The sequence below is a fragment of the Rhagoletis zephyria genome, unplaced genomic scaffold (assembly GCF_001687245.7).
Source record: "Rhagoletis zephyria isolate East Lansing unplaced genomic scaffold, Rhagoletis_zephyria_1.1 Rzeph_scaffold_01552, whole genome shotgun sequence".
Taxonomy (NCBI): domain Eukaryota; kingdom Metazoa; phylum Arthropoda; class Insecta; order Diptera; family Tephritidae; genus Rhagoletis; species Rhagoletis zephyria.
Genome location: NW_016158636.1, coordinates 42,493 through 58,890, shown reverse-complemented (window position 1 = coordinate 58,890; position 16,398 = coordinate 42,493). Strand labels below are relative to the sequence as shown.

The 16,398-nt window shown below is 35.8% G+C and overlaps 1 protein-coding gene across 2 annotated transcripts; it reads right to left on the bottom strand.

The window, feature by feature from the left end:
• Positions 1-13,936: 13,936 nt before the first annotated feature.
• Positions 13,937-15,953, bottom strand: LOC108364408 (uncharacterized). Of its 2 annotated transcripts, none has more exons than XM_017618085.1 (2): positions 15,234-15,953; positions 13,937-14,214 (listed from the first exon to the last, which is right to left on the bottom strand). In XM_017618085.1, exons 1-2 carry the CDS (start codon positions 15,675-15,677, stop codon positions 14,077-14,079), a joined length of 582 nt encoding a protein of 193 aa, XP_017473574.1. In that variant the 5' UTR covers positions 15,678-15,953; the 3' UTR covers positions 13,937-14,076. The 2 variants fall into 2 exon arrangements, with proteins under 2 accessions (XP_017473574.1, XP_017473573.1); XM_017618084.1 differs by having other exon boundaries at positions 13,939-15,255; positions 15,304-15,953.
• Between the last annotated feature and the right edge of the window lie 445 nt (positions 15,954-16,398).

Here is a 16,398-nt window from a genome sequence, read left to right as displayed (position 1 = left end):
TGGGATTTTATGTTATCCGGGCTGGCTTATTAATTTACCCAGAGAATATGTTTTCCCAGTTACCCATTTTAAACTGCTACCTGTACTGTATCAGCGGTTAAAACTTGTTAAATTTTTATTTAAAATTTTCGGTAAGGAATAAGCGAGTGGATGAAAAATATATAAACCGTAAGAATGGCCCATATATATGTATATCAAAGAATACACACATGCGACGACTCTAGCCATTGTGTGTCACTCCTTTAAATTATAGTTATTTTTTTCTTATTGTATTAAAAAAATAACGTTCGTAACACTTTAGTAAATATTAATCCATATATTAACTGAGTATATATTAAAGACTAGAAGATGACCCGGTGAACTTCATATCATCTATAATTTATTTGAATTTAACTTTGATCAATTATAACAAATCTTCAAAATGCAATAATGAAAAATGCCCCTAATACTGCCTGCTGTTATAGCTGATAAAAGATTCCACACCTATAAGATGTGCCACGCCCCTTTTTACAAACTCATTTATATACATATGTATATCTTTCCATAAGCACCTACGAAATTGGTGGCAACTCGACTCAAAAATATTTTCAGTAGTAAGCCTTCTTAAAGCCTTTTAATTTGATACCCATATTGCAATATTTAATTTATCTTATCAATTTTATTTAACTAAATTTTGAAACAGGTGGCAACCCCCCTCAAAAATATTTTTGCCTGTAAGCCTTCATAACCTCTTTCTTTTGACACCCATATTGCAATATCTAATTTATGTAATTAATTTACTTATATTGGGATTTTTAAACAGGTGGCAACTCTCTATTTTTTCTGGTTTTAACAATCCGGATATTATAAAAAACAAACCAAAAAAATAAAAATATTCAAATCGGTCAAGCTGTTTTAAAGTCTTAGCGAGGCTAACGGACAGCAATCCAATTTTATATATAAGATATCTTCTTTTAAAAATGCGCAGGCTCAAAATTGACTTTAGAGCTATGGTCTGGAGGAATTTTTTTCTTAGAATTTTATAAAGAATCCGAATATGCTAGGAACAATGTCGAAAAAAATCGATCCATTCAAATTGACCCGCCCTAATATACACATATATATGTATGTGCATACAAATGTACGTTGGCACCGCACTTAAAACTCTCGTATGCGCAAAAATTCAAAGCTGAGGAATTGTAGAATGGTTTTTCTTTTATTTTGGTTTTCTAATTAGAATTTAAATTTTCATAAGAAATCGACTTTTGCTACCGCGCCGATGGGTGTAGCAAATGCGCAACGCAAAGGTTGTGCGCAATGAAAATGAGAAATTAAAAAGGTGAGAACTGTTGTCAGTGGCACCGACGCAAGCTGTTTAAAGAGATTGCGAACAATGGAATGGAAGAATGAAATAATGTGACCGAGAGGTTTTTCATATGTACATTAGGGCGGGCCGAAAATCTAATTTTTCTCAGATCCCTTGGTAATAGTGAAAATATATTGTATCATGAAGTCAACAACAAGCCTGCAAAATATTAATATTTTATTTTAGTTGTAAGAGCCCGCGCATCGACCGCAAAGTGACCCACAGCACACTAGTCGAATAAGACCAATTCTTGTTAAAAATTCTGGGATCGGCAAAATGGTTTGGTGCATATTATTAGATAATGAATCCGTTTAAGCAAAAGATAAAGTCAAATTTCATTTCTCGCAGCCCTTTAGCTTATCGTTAATCTCAAGATTATCTGTTTTCAATAAAATTTGAATTGTTCTCTTGATAATTGCACTGGATTATACTCAAAAGATGTACAGAACAGCTTTAATATTGCTGGAGTGCTGGCATGTCGCTGGTTCCAAATATTCTAATCTTTTTTAGAAGTTATATGGAAAAATTTAAGTGGATCTCCAGCTTTTTTCTAAAAAAATTTCTCTTAAATTGTATAAATAAGTTTTAAATGAAACAGCCGGATTACGGAAAAGGGTGTCAGGGAGTGACNATTGCTGGAGTGCTGGCATGTCGCTGGTTCCAAATATTCTAATCTTTTTTAGAAGTTATATGGAAAAATTTAAGTGGATCTCCAGCTTTTTTCTAAAAAAATTTCTCTTAAATTGTATAAATAAGTTTTAAATGAAACAGCCGGATTACGGAAAAGGGTGTCAGGGAGTGACTTTTTCGTTCAAGCTAAATGCAAAGCAATATCGTCCAATTGGAGAGTCCTCAAAAGGATTTCCCAGGATATGTTAAATACAATTGCATTTACCTACAGTCACTTTTTCACATTATGAAATTAACTAAAATATTTATGTATATCTAAACACTTATTGCACGTCCCCTACTTTCATATAACGGCAGAATTAGAGACCGCGAACAATTTTCAAAACTGCATAAATGGACTTAAAATGCGCCTTTCTCACCCTAATTGTATTATGTTAATGTATATAAATACTTATATTCTTGAAACTACTATTAACTTATCAAACGATTAGTTATCTTTGACAATACATGTTTGATTTCATTCACCACAATCTTGAAAACTGACCAAACCGGCCCATGGCCCACTTAATATTATATAAACATCCGAAAACATTAGAACGTTTGAAATATATCTGGTCTCACTTTTTTGAATTTTTCACTTGGTTGCTGAAGCAATGAAGAATTGAAAATTCATAAAAGAAAATAATAGTTTTTGTGCGTTTTATCTTAATACCTTAAAAACGTGTAGACTTATTGAAAAATGATAACTGAACGTGAGATACTAAATTTAATAACCCTTAATTTGATATATCGTCCTATTTGTAACAATTAACANTTGATATATCGTCCTATTTATAACAATTAACGCATACCATAGATATTACAAGCCAAAGTTAAATTTAAAAAATTCATACACTTTGATTCAATTGCGCGGGCTAAAGATAAGTTTTAAATTAATCTTTCGTGGCCAATAACAATTGGGTTAGACCTAAGACATCATAATATTACTATTACAATAAGGTCAAATGCCTTTTATTTTCCCCCATACAAAATCGACCCAGCCTAATGTACATCCATGATTCAATAATAGAAAGGTTTTGTAATAAAACAGTCTCCAGTCTTTGTAATAAAACAGGCTCCCACACATAAAATCGGCTCCTTTACTTGTGCAGAATGTTGCTTACTCTATAGTTTCTAGTGATATTAGTAGTAAAACCAAAAATTCTTCATACTAAATATTCGTTGGCGTCACCTTCGTTTGCGTAATTTTCTAGAACAAGTATAGAATAGCGACCGTTTAGTTATAAAATAACCAAAAATGCCGATTGATAGAACTTTTTACGCTGATTTCAACGATACCAAATTTATTTGGCGCAGGTAAAAAAAGAAGATATAAGAGGTTTATTTGTATTTTTTATTATCACTAAATTGTTGAAACCCAAAAGTAGATCATGATAAAATATGTAATATCGAATTAAAGATAATAACTTGTACTTTCTAAATAATATAAAATTCTTTACCGTTAATTATGCAGTTTCTTCAAAAAAGGTTATTTCATGAAAAAATAATATTTGCTCGTTTTTTAGTTGTTTTGGTTTAAAAATACAAAAAGGTATAAATTATGTACATCAGCTGAAGAACAAATTAATTACCTTTATGGTGACGTCATTAGCTTTTTAATCGGTTATAAAGATCATAAGATATTAATATTTAAAATATCTAAAAATTGAACTTTAACCTTCTAGAACCTCTTCATTTTTTACTTGCGCCAAATCATTTTGACATGGTTGAAATGAGCATAGAAAGTTCTATTGATCTGCATTTTTCGTTTTTGCATAGCTGAACGGTCGGTATTCTAGGTTTGTTCCCGGAAATGACGAATAACTAAATCAAAAATGCATATTTTTATGTATTGTTTAGTATTTCCATTAAAACACCAAATATATTGCGAATTCGCATAGAATTAATAATACACATTTTACTTCTAATTGTATACTTTGCGTACTTTTTGTAGTACCATTCTACTACCGTTTTCGCAAACTGCGATCACATTCTTCCCCTTTCTCCTACTTCCAAAATACGAATCTAGATAAAGGAGTGTGAAATTTTAGCTGTCACAAATTACACAACCTTGTATTATTGAATCATGATGTACATCTATGTGCATACATATGTAGGTACGTTGTCATCGCTTTTTAAACTCTCTTATGCGTATGCACACAAATTCCAGTCGGATGAATTTCAGAATTGTTTTTCTTTTATTTATTTGGTATTCTAATTAGAATTTAAATTTTAATAAAATCGACACTTGCTACTGCGCCGATAAATTGAAAATATTAACGTTCGTCCAGGGCACCGACGCAAGCGGTTCAAATAGATTGCGAAAAAATGGAGTGGAAGAATGAAATAAAACGAAATTTTTGAGAAGCAAAATTTTTAGAGCTGAACCGAACTAGTAAAGCATGTGTATAGAAAATGAGAAACGAGTAAATAGTTACAGGTTTGCATATGCATATGTACATTTGTGTATGTAGTGTCCGTTGGAAATAACGGTAAATGTATGTATGTTTGACTGACGGTTTTACTGCAATACTTCTTACGATGAGACTTCCTTGCTCCTTATGATCTTTTTGGATGCGCCGATGTACTTCCACTCTATCCTGAACGCAACTGCCTCGCTGGACGCTTTAATGATTTGGTCAAACTTTACTAGGAAGAGCGTGATCTACTGCCGTTTTCCGTTGCTCGTTTAGTTTCTGATGCCTGGGATAACCTGAACTGTTTGCATTTAGTGCTCCAATGCCTTGCACGCAAATTTTTTGCTGCACGCCTTTGATTTTGCTTGAATATTTAATTTTTTCTTCCACCACGAGCGCGAAGTCCACCGCCGTCTTGTGCTGCGCGCACCGTTGCTGATGCCTGAAATTGCGGCGCATTTTAAGCAGAATGCTTGCACTTCGCCTTTGTTCTTTACAATTTTGTTTGTACGAACCTGCGGACTATGGTTTACAACCACCTTACTTTTATGCTGCGTATTTTAAATTTGCGCACTGCGTGGATATAGGTACATACACGAATTTAGACTTTTTCTCGCTGATACTTGCCGCTAAGCCGTTTTGAAAATTTGCTGCTACTCTGGTTGATTGACAGCTGAGAAAGAACGAAAATTCTGATTGCTGCAAAGCAGTGTTGTAAGGTGTATTTTTTTTCGAAGATTGCGTGCCAATTGCCAACTCGAATTTGGCTCGCAAGGACCATGAAGAAATTGTAAGGAGGTTGTAGAGTTCCAATACAAATAATTCAATTTATTAACATGAATGGGTGCAGTTGCGTACATGTAGGAAAATGCAATTAAGTGCGTTTATGTATAGACATACGGTTAAATGAGTATAAATGTATGTATATATGTACATAAATTCGATGGGATATAAATATGTACATACATATGTGAATAAATGAATATTAAGCAAATGTTATACAAATCAATGAACGTATATAAATATGGAGTGTAATTGCGAACTCAATGTTTTATACTTATGTTGGTAATTTTGATATGATGAAAGATGTAGGTGATTAGTTGATCCAGTCGATGAGTTGATACGCTGACCGCTGCTCCGTTGATGGTTGGTGTGAAAAAGAAGAGGAGGAATATGGCAAAATGCACTCATATTTATAGCCAGTTCGCTGTGGCAACCTCTTCCAGTTAGTTCAAAAAAAGGGGGTTGCTGCGTTCGCTCAGGACTAGTTGCATTTTAAGGGCATAAGTCCCCTAAACAATATTGAAACTGCCTTTGATAAACTATCCGCCCAATTCTGTGTTTTCTTGATAAATTTTTTGTAAAGAAATTTTATCAAGACTTTTATCAAGTAAAAGCTTCCTTCGCATTCTGTGTCAATATTTATAAAACAAAAAGGTCTACGATTTCCCCATTAGTGGAACTGATTTCCGCATGAGTGGAACTGATTCAATTGTCACATATGAAAAATATGAATTTAAAAGCTTTTGACTGCCGTAGCCGAGTAGGTAGAGATGTCGACTATAATTCCATGTGTCGCAGGTTCAAATGCCGGCACATGGAGTATCTAATTANTAGCAACCCATTTCAAAGTGATAATATTTCCCACTCATTTTTATTTATTTATTTCTAGGAATTTACAATAAAAATACAGTTCATTTTCTAACAACACATATAAACCCAATTTTAAAACTTCGTAGAAAACCATGGTGGAATAATAACAAGGCGTTGTCAGTTACTTAACCTCACTTTTTCGGCAGGTCTATTCCGGTCACGCATTTTAAAGTAGTAGAAAAGGTATTAATTATTTATTACTTTTAATCCGTTGGTGCATACTATTTCAAATTAAATGTAGAAAAATGTATAATTACAGACTTATAAGTCTGAATATATGTTTGTATCGGCAGCTCCACACAGCTTGGACATATATTGTAACTTTTAGGGCCGTTTGCACCATGTCTAGTTAACGCTAACTGGAGGTGCATCCTTCAGTTAAGCACATCCACTGCTTTATCGATCACATGTTATATGATGGGTGTCGATAACGTCGATAAAGATGTTTAACTGGGAGTTAGAATTAACTAGACATGGTGAAAACGGCCCTAAAAGGTAAAGGCGGTAAAATAAGGCACTTTCCTATAAGACTGTAAATGATTTTTTAAATAGATTAAAACACATAAATATCGATAATATAAGCGAATTCCTAATTTAACCATGCAGCCACTCTATTCTAGTGTATCAGTAGTTCATTTGGCTAAATATTATGACAATGCAGTTATCTAATATAAAAAATCGTCTTTCCATACGATTTTGGTGTACGTCTTTTTCCATTGATACCCACGATATCTTTTGTTTTTTTACATTTTGAGGACAAAAATTATACAAATCCATCAATTTTAAATATTAATATCATTCTGAAAACACCGTGTTCTTTAAAATCGCAATAAAACGAATACTTAAATGGAAAATTTTGGATACTAAATTAAGATCGACAGCACTGAAAATAAGCATGCCGATCTTGTCAAAATTAGAACAAACACGTCGCTACTGACAACACCTTTTTATTATTCCTCCATGAATCTTGATAATATATCAAGAAAAGCGCTTTTGATTTCTATGCTAGAATACCAATTTTTGATAAATAATAAAAAAATTGGCAAATTATAAAAATTTTCAATTTATCAAGTGCACAGAATCGGGCTGTATATATTTATATATCGCTTATGAAATGCAGATGTACATATGTGGATGTATACTTAGTGATACATATTTTTTTTCGATATACCTAGATACTTATGCCCTACCTGAAAACAAGAAACTCAAGGACTTAATTTATGTAATGTTCCTTAAAATGTGTAAATACACAACTGACTTTTTCAATGTAAGAAATGTAATGAATAAGTACGAAAAACCTTGATGAATATGAAATAATTTAGATTGTTTTATTTATGGATGAACAAAATATATTTACATTTATATTAATATGAGGCCTTCTTACATTCATACAAATAAATTCACATTGGCTGCGTTTCTTTATACATTCCGGATAATCCAATTTCACAGCCGGAATAAACAGAATGCGTTTGAAATATACGTCAACATATCATCAGGAACGTTCTAAAGAATAAATAAACAAAAAAGTTTATTCCAAACGTTCAGAATGAATAAAGAAATGCAGACATTATTTTCTTATAAATATGTAGAAACCTTTATTGTCTTATAGCAGGAGCTCAAAAACAAAAATTACACCAACAAATTATGCGCAGTAAGAAGTAAAAGAAATGTACAACAAACACATCATTTTGGCACTCAGTACCACCGAAGTGAATGAAAAAAGAGAAATCAACGCTGCTCTGCTGCGTTGCGATTAATATGATTACATTTTCAGTTACTGCGTTATTGAGTTAAAACACATTGCGTTAACGCAGATAGCGCAACAATGGGTGTCTGCGCAATAACGACGCAACGCTGCAACCAAGCGCGAGTCGATGCGAATATATGTATATATATTTATATTCTTTGATGTCTAGTGATCTTTCTATATGAGAAACTATTTCATGTAGCGCCATTTCTGTGGATTTACCTTTCGTATGTGCATGTTATTTAGTAGAGTGTCCGTCACCAACCGACTCTCTGATATACACATCCACCAGTCTCTCCATAACATTCAACTGAAATGAGGACAAGGTTATGGGCCTGAAATCTATTGGGTTGTTGTGGGACACCTTCCCTTCCTTGGCGATGAACACCACTCTCGATTCCCTCCACCTTCTAGCAATATGATTAATTATTGCGTGTAGCTACGCTGAGCTTTGCTGTAATGTTTGCTACAGATGTATGCGGGCGATTCCATCCGAACCTGGTGATTTATAAGGCTTAAACGTACCTATAGACCAGATGATCCTTTTCCTAGTGAAGAAATCTCCAGTGACTGAATGATCTCCAGTTAAATGTGGCTGTACCGGCCTGTGTTCCGTGGCACCCGGGAGGTGTGTGCATAGGAGCAGATCCAGAGATTCCTCCTCGGTTTCAGTCCAGGAGCCATCAGGTATTTGCAAGTATCCTGGGGCTTCCTGGGCAGCACCTGAGAGTATCTTCCGGACCTTGCCTCCCTCTGAGATAGACTCCACTTCCTTGAAGAAGTATTTACATGTGTTTCTCTTCGACTTTTATAGGTCTCCCAATGTACGTCACTACCAGACGCAGTAGCCTGATTGAAGGTTTTCCTGCATTTCATGCGTGAAATCCAGATTTCTTCATTCCACCAGGGTGGTACCCCAGTGTTTCTTTTTGGGGCAGGCTATGGCTATTGCCTTGTTACAGGCCCCCGTAAAATAGTCGACCAGATATTCCAGCTCTTCTAGGTTTTCAGGAGTAACTGGCTCGATATCTTCTGGCAAAAGCCTATCGATCTCTTTCCGATACTTATGCCAGTTGGTATTGCACAGATTTCTAGTTGGAGGAGCCTAGGGCATTACCCCTACTACCTCGAGTTGGATATAGCGGTGATCGGAAAAGGAGTGCTCCTCAAGCACCCTCCAATTCCCGACCAGACATTCCGCATTCTCAGAGATATGGGTAACGTCCAGAAATTTCCTTCGAGATTTTGTAATAAAAGTGGGGTCGTTCCCCCTATTTGCAGTTAAAAGCTTAGAGCTAAGTATGAAATCAAAAAGTTGCTCACCCCGTTCATTATCATCGGTGCTGCCCCAGGTGTAATGGTGAGCATTGGCTTCACTTCCCAAGATTAGCGCCTCGTAGAGTTTTTAATAAGAATAAAGTTGTACCATATATTTATGTTCAACATTTACACATGTTTCCCATTTGAAGTTAACAGCGTTTAATAACTTTTTATCAACCTTTATCTTTACAAGCTTAGTTAAAGCAAAATAAACCTTCACTTGTATGTTCTGGAATTTCGCAACAAATATTTCACCCAAACGCCAAATAACAAACTCAACAGCATATTGCTCACCCAAGCTTGCGATCAAGTCAGAAGATTATGTTAAATTCTTCAAAACTCCAGGAATCAGGTTTTTAGCTGGAGAAAACTACAAAGCAAAACACCCACAATGGGGATCTCACCTCATCACACTTAAAGGCCGACAACTCTTTACGGCTATGGCAAGATTAAACCTTCACTCAACCACCTCAGGCTCACCAACGTATTGGCCAACCGATCCAAAAAAATTCGAGACATATTTAAAAGACTTTTGCGTGTTTAAAGGTATTGCAGATAATGAAATGATATGGAATCCCTGCTTCGATTTTTCCTCTGACCTTTCTCCCGTAATGGTCACTCTAAGCAATAATCTTGTTAACTCAACTTCTCAATGTTACCTTCACAACAACAGAACTGACTGGAATTTCTTCCAAAGCTTAACATCTCCAAAATTTAATTTTAAACACTCGCGCAAATCTAACGAAGATATCATTGCAGCTGTTGAACACTTCAATAACTGCATTCAAGAAGCTACTTGGAGATCAACACCCATTCTAAGCAAATCACAGTGTACAAGAATCTTCTCTCTTGTAAAAGAAAACCTGACCCAAAAACGCCAGGCTAGAACAAAGTTGGACCAGACTAGACATCCCAAAGACAAAACAAGATTTAATACGCTAACGAGAGAGCTCAAAGAACTCTTGCAAAAAGAACGCAATTCCCAACTTCATCATTATCTCAATAACTTAGATGCAACAGCTGCCAGCGATTATTCCCTCTGGAAAGCTGCAAAAAAAATTAAAGAGGCCAACTCTGGGAAAACCCGTCATCAGAATGGAAACAACCAATGGGTTAAAAACATGGTACAATAAACAGGTAGCAGCATTAGAGCGAGTACAACAAACACATGAGGTCCATAAATTGCATATACGAACGTTGTGCTGTGCGGACGTGTTTTTCTTCGCTCTGTTCTTTTTTGGTATCTGCATGCCGTATTATTAAATCTTTATTCACTGAAGTGGCTATTTGCATATATGCCTAGTCAAATGTGACAGTGACACTTTTCAAAACAAAATAATATTGTTATTCAGCAAAAGAGTTCATTATGCCATGTGTGTGTGGTCAAAGAGTAGAACGCTCGCAATCTAAAAAGAAAATTCAATGTGCTAAGTGTAATGCCTTTTTTCACTTAAACATTTTGGCGGCTGATGCTGAGTTCTTAGTAAAAGCCAATAAGCCATTTCTTTGTAATGGTTGTGCTGCTGATCGTCGTGACTAGCTTCGTTCGCCTCCACTGACCTTTGTTCCTGAGAACAGTGTTGTTGCTAGTTGTTCGTTCAATTCCGATGTCATAAACAAACCAAGTAACAACAATACTAATCTCTGTCAGCAGCAAAATATGCCCAAATTAATTTCGACATCAAAACCAATGGAGAAGGAAATCGTACCTAAAGAAAATGCAAGTGGTTTGAAGCAGCCAATTAATATGGAATCTATTCTAAAGGAGCTTGTCGCTCTTAGAGAGGAAAATGCGCATATTTTATCTTTGCTTAGTGCCCTGCTTGAAGACCAAAATCAGCTAATAATGAAAACGGAGTCTCTACAATCTGAACTTCATTATTTAGGAGAAAACATTCGTCGTGACGAGACGTCTTCGGCTATTAAATCGCTAACTAATGAAATTAAATCTCACCAGGATAATATGTGCTTCTCAGCTAACAACAATTTTGTTTCAAGCGTAAAGCAGAAATCTAATTGCGCTATTACTTCGGATTTCTGTTCTTCTTGTACATCTTCTGCTGTGGCCTCTGACTACTCTAACGCCAACGGCGCGTCGCCTAATATTATTGCTGCCTTGCCGGCCAACCCTCCGTGATCTTCTTGCGCTCCACCTGCCTTACCAGCCGTTACTGCCTTACCAGCCGTTACTGCCTTACCAGCCGTTACTGCTGATCAAACATGCACTACGCCAGTTGTTTTAATTCCTTTTTGAGCTACCGTACCTATGCTGCCGCCGCAAAAAACAAAAAAAGTCTAATGAATTAGTGATCGGCCGCAACCAAAGCAAAGACTTGGAGGTTGTTGCTATAAAAAAATGGGTTCACATTGCGTCATTCAAACCTTCAGTCACTGAAGAGAATATTGTGTGTATATATAATATGTGGATGCTAGTGTCTTAAAAAAGGTTAATTTTAAACTGGGCGTTGCTGCATCTTTGTTGGATGCCATTTTGAACCCGACGCTCTGGCCTGCGGATGTTAAAGTCCGGTCTTTTACATTTTTTCAAAAAGAGGGTCTTCCCAGCAAGGAGCCTTAGACTTGCAAAAAAGCAGTGTCCTTAAACTTTACTTCCAAAACATGTCTGAAATGCGTACTAAAGCAAAGGAAATTTATTTGCAAACGTCTCGAGGGGAATTTATGTCTACGTTTTTGTTGAAACCTGGCTAAATAATAATTTCTTTAATGAGGAGTTTTTCGATTCGGACTTATTTCAAGTATACCGCAAGGATAGAGATGCCGTGAAAACAGGCCACCTTAAGGGTGGTGGTGTTTTAATTGCTGTCAAGCGTAACCTACGGTCATCTTGGTATCAGCTTAATAATCACGACCCTCTACTTGATCAGCTGTGTGTTTGTCTATTTAGCTCTTTTAAAAAATTATTTATTTGTGTCTCATAGTGCTGAAGACTTGTATTGCTCTCATGTTAATAATATTGCTGATTTATATGATAAAAATAATGATTGTAATTTCTGCATTCTTGGCGACTTTAATCTTAAGGATATAATATGGTCAGATCTGCAAGGGAACGGTATTTTAACTCCTACTAATATTAATAGAGCTCACGAGATTTATCTTCTAGATAATTTATTTAGCTTGAATCTTATCCCAGTTAGTTTTACTTTTAATAAGCTGCAAAGGATACTAGATCTAGTTTTTGTAAATGAGAATTCAATATGTAATCTAACTCAATCTGACTTTCCGATTAGTAAAACTGATAAGCATCATGTTGCTCTATATGCTCGTATTTTTGGAATATTATGACGCCGTTGTAATTGATAGTAATAGGCCATCTTCTTTCAACTTCCGGTCTGCGAATTACCACGACTTGAATCTTGCTATTTCTGATATAGATTGGGGTTCGGACAATGTTAGTGTGTGTTTTGAGGCTTTGCTACACGAAATGGCTGTTTTATTCTCACGCAAGCTTTGTCATCTTCCTTCCCGAATCCATAAATTACCTTGATACAATAAAACTCTTAAAAAGTTGAAAAACCAAAGAAATAAATACTATAAAAGGTTTAAAGCTAGAGAGTATGTGTATTATATGAAGCAATTTAATGTTCTCGATAAGTTTTTGTATAACCAATATATCCGCAGATTTGAACTTGAATTAAAAGAACATCCCAAGGCGTTCTGGAGATTCATTCGTTCTAAAAGGGGTTCTTCAAACATTCCTTCATGCATGTACCTTAATGGTAGGTCCTCTCATTCTCTTAATGATTCGGTGGAACTGTTTGCTGAATTTTTCAAATCCAGTTTTGATCTTGATGATGACTTTGTCAACACCCTCCCCTGTCCCTGTCTGCCCCAGTCTTTAGACTTTGGGTCTTTGTCCATTACTGAAACAGATGTTATTAATAGTATTTCCTCCCTAAAATCCTCTTTTAAGTGTGATAATGATGGTTTTTGTGAATATTTCCTAAAATGTTGTAGTTCCACTGTTTGTGTTCCACTGTGCTTAATCTATAACCTCTCCCTTTCCTCTGGAGTGTTTATTCATCGGTGGAAAGTTGCTTCCATCACACCAGTTTTTAAATCGGGTAGCAGGAATGATGTTTTAAATTATAGACCCATTTCTAAATGAACGGTCTGTTCTAAGCTCTTTGAGAGAGTCATTTACGAGAAGGTGTCTTTTGTTTCCAAACGAATCCTGCCACCACACCAGCATGGTTTTGTGTCCGGTCGTTCTACGGTTACAAATTTAGTGCTATTTTCTGAGTACTGCGTATCGGCTTTTAAATGTGGGTACCAGGTTGACTCTATCTACACGGATTTCTCGAAGGCATTTGATAAAGTGTCTCATTCTATTTTGCTGTATAAACTTAAGTGTCTTGGATTTCCTTCTGTTTTTCTGTCTTTTCTAAAATCTTATCTCTCGAATAGAACTCTATTTGTGGAAATTGAACATCACAAATCGAAGTCATTTGCCAACACCTCGGGAGTACCGCAGGGTAGTATCCTTGGTCCTCTTTTGTTCGTTCTATTTATTAATGATATTGGCTCATGTTTTAAATAATAATAATAACACTGTGAGACAAATGGTAGGGGTCAGTGATCGGGAAGGGTTCAAACTACCGGGGAAAGTTATATCGGTAAAAAAGAAGTTATATGTGTCCCGGCGTTTCACTGGGTCACGTCTAGGAATCGAGATATCGATTTGAAGTTAGTAACTATCATATAGGGGAAATTGTCACCTTTGGTGGTATTTTTTTTGACATAACTCGAGAACCACTAGTCCGATTATGCTCAAACAAATTTAAAAAAATTAATTACAATTCTTTTAATCTGTTCGTATAACGTTTTTCCATATAATCAACAGTTTTGCCGGTAAAAATAAATGTATGAAGAAAAAAATTATTTGTTGCCTAAAATATTACATTTTTTCAAATTTCAGCCACCAGCGAATCGAGCCTTTTGCCTTTATATCGCGTTTCCATTGGCATTGCCACTTGATGGAAGCGCTCGCCATGTTCATCCGACTCTGAGGCTAGCTGCTTGCTGAAGTATTCGAGATGGTGATGCAAGAAGTGAATTTTGAGGGACATATTCACTCCAATTTTCTGGAAGTAGTGCAACATCTTGGTCACAAGAGCGGGGTAATTGTGTGCTCGCGTACTTCCCAAAAAATATCGTATGACTTTCTTCACTGCCCTCCACGCAAAGTAATCATTACCGTCTAAAGCACCTTTAAATTCCTTTGATTTCATCAGCTTTCGTATATCCGGCCCATTCAGAACACCTTCCTTCAATTTTGCTTCGCTGATTGGTGGGAAAATATTTTTCAAACAATCAAGAATTTTCGGTTGCTTCACAATGGCCGTGATGAAATTTTTTACGATTCCCAGTTTGATATGGAGAGGGGGCATGAGGACGTTCTCCATTGGCACCAGTGGATCATTTACGCAGTTGTGTCCTTTCTCCGTTGGATCTCGAGCAAGCCAGTCATGCGTTTCGTATTGGTTTCCTTTAACTCGGGTATCCCAAAGACACAAGAAACACATGTTTTTCGTATAGCCTCCTTGGAGACCTCTTAGCATCGCCACGACTTCAGATCACAACTGATCCGCGACATGTGATCAGTGTAGCAAACTTTATCCAAAATTATTTTCATGGAATCGTATGTTTCGCTCATGTCTGTGCTGTAGCCAATGGGAATGCTTGGTTTTTTATTATATTTATGTAGCAAAACGACTTTCAGGCTTGATTTCGAAGAATCGATGAACATTCGCCAATCAGCTGCGACATAATTAATGGCCATCGCCTCCATCAGTCCCTTTATATCGTGGCAGTAAACAAATGTGTTCCCTTCGTTGAGTGTGTAGTACCGTTGGAATAGCAATTGTCGTCTTCGATATCCGGTGACTTTGACATTAGGCTCCAAATTGTTGCCTTCTTTCAAAAGCTGGGCAAGTTTTTCTGCTTCACGTTGAGAAAGGTTTAATTCTGCAACAATCTTGTCCATTCTTGCTTGTGATATTGGAATTATTTTGTTCGATGGGCCGGCTTCTGGTGTTGGTTTATAGGTGAAATCCGATTGATCCATTGTTTCAATAGAAAAAGAAGTTTCTCTGTCAGGACTTGGAAGCGGTGGAATTGGTATTTCATCCGAATGCGGTAGAGGTATTTGTGCACTTTTAACAGATATGTAAACTCTTCGTTTAAGGCCTTTACGATTTACTCCACATATTTTGTTTGCGCAAGCGTAACAGTTGTCGGAATTGTGCTCTCCTGGATCAGTCCAAATCATTGGTACACCAAAACGAAGTGAACTGCGTTTCCCTTGGATCCAAATGTTAAGACCATTGTAGCACGTTTTACAAATTTTGTCTGGGACCCACGAAACGCCGCGAATTATTTCGGAATCAAAATAAAGTTTAAAAGCGCGCTCCACTTGCTCAGTGAGTAATGCAGTATTTGTTGAAAAAGCTCTTTTGCCACAAACGTAACAAAATAAATTGATATTCTCTGGAAAATTTGCACTCATTTCGGTTTTATACTTTTATTACTTTTTCGTCACTTTAAAAAAATCGTACTTTACGCGTTCGGAGACACTTGTTGAATGACAAAAATCGATCAATGAACACCTATAAATACTACGTAAGTTTCAATATTTTACTAAGAGGTACTTATGAATTGGCGCATCTTTTAAGGCTGGCTATATACCTGATTCGTGTGCGTTTTAAATTTTTCGAAACGTTCTAAAACATGACCACTCATAAATGTGGGTGCAATTTGTGTAAAAAAATCATGCAGGTAGCCAACGGAAAAACCCCAAATAATTAAAAAAGTGCACTTTCCTTTTTTCCTTTTAATTGTCCACGCACATTTATGACCGTTTTTTAGTTTGTTACCGCTACCATAAAAATCAAATAACCTTTTGTTTATTACTTTTTTTTTAATTCTGACAATCATAAAAAAATATTCATCAATGTTTTTTCCAAGGAATTTTGAGCATATCTCGAGCAAATTTTTGAAATTCATACCTTTACTTAATTTTGAATAAAAGCGAAACGCATACATTGATTTTCATGATGTAACTATGTCTCATTTTGTTCGTAGGTTATGTGACTTTACGTGACACTTTTTTCCGTTTTGGATTTTTTATGAATTAAAAAAAAAATAATTTAATTTTTAGGAAAAAATATTTTTTTTTCTTCATACATTTATTTTTACCGGCAAAACTGTTGAGTATATAGAAAAACGTT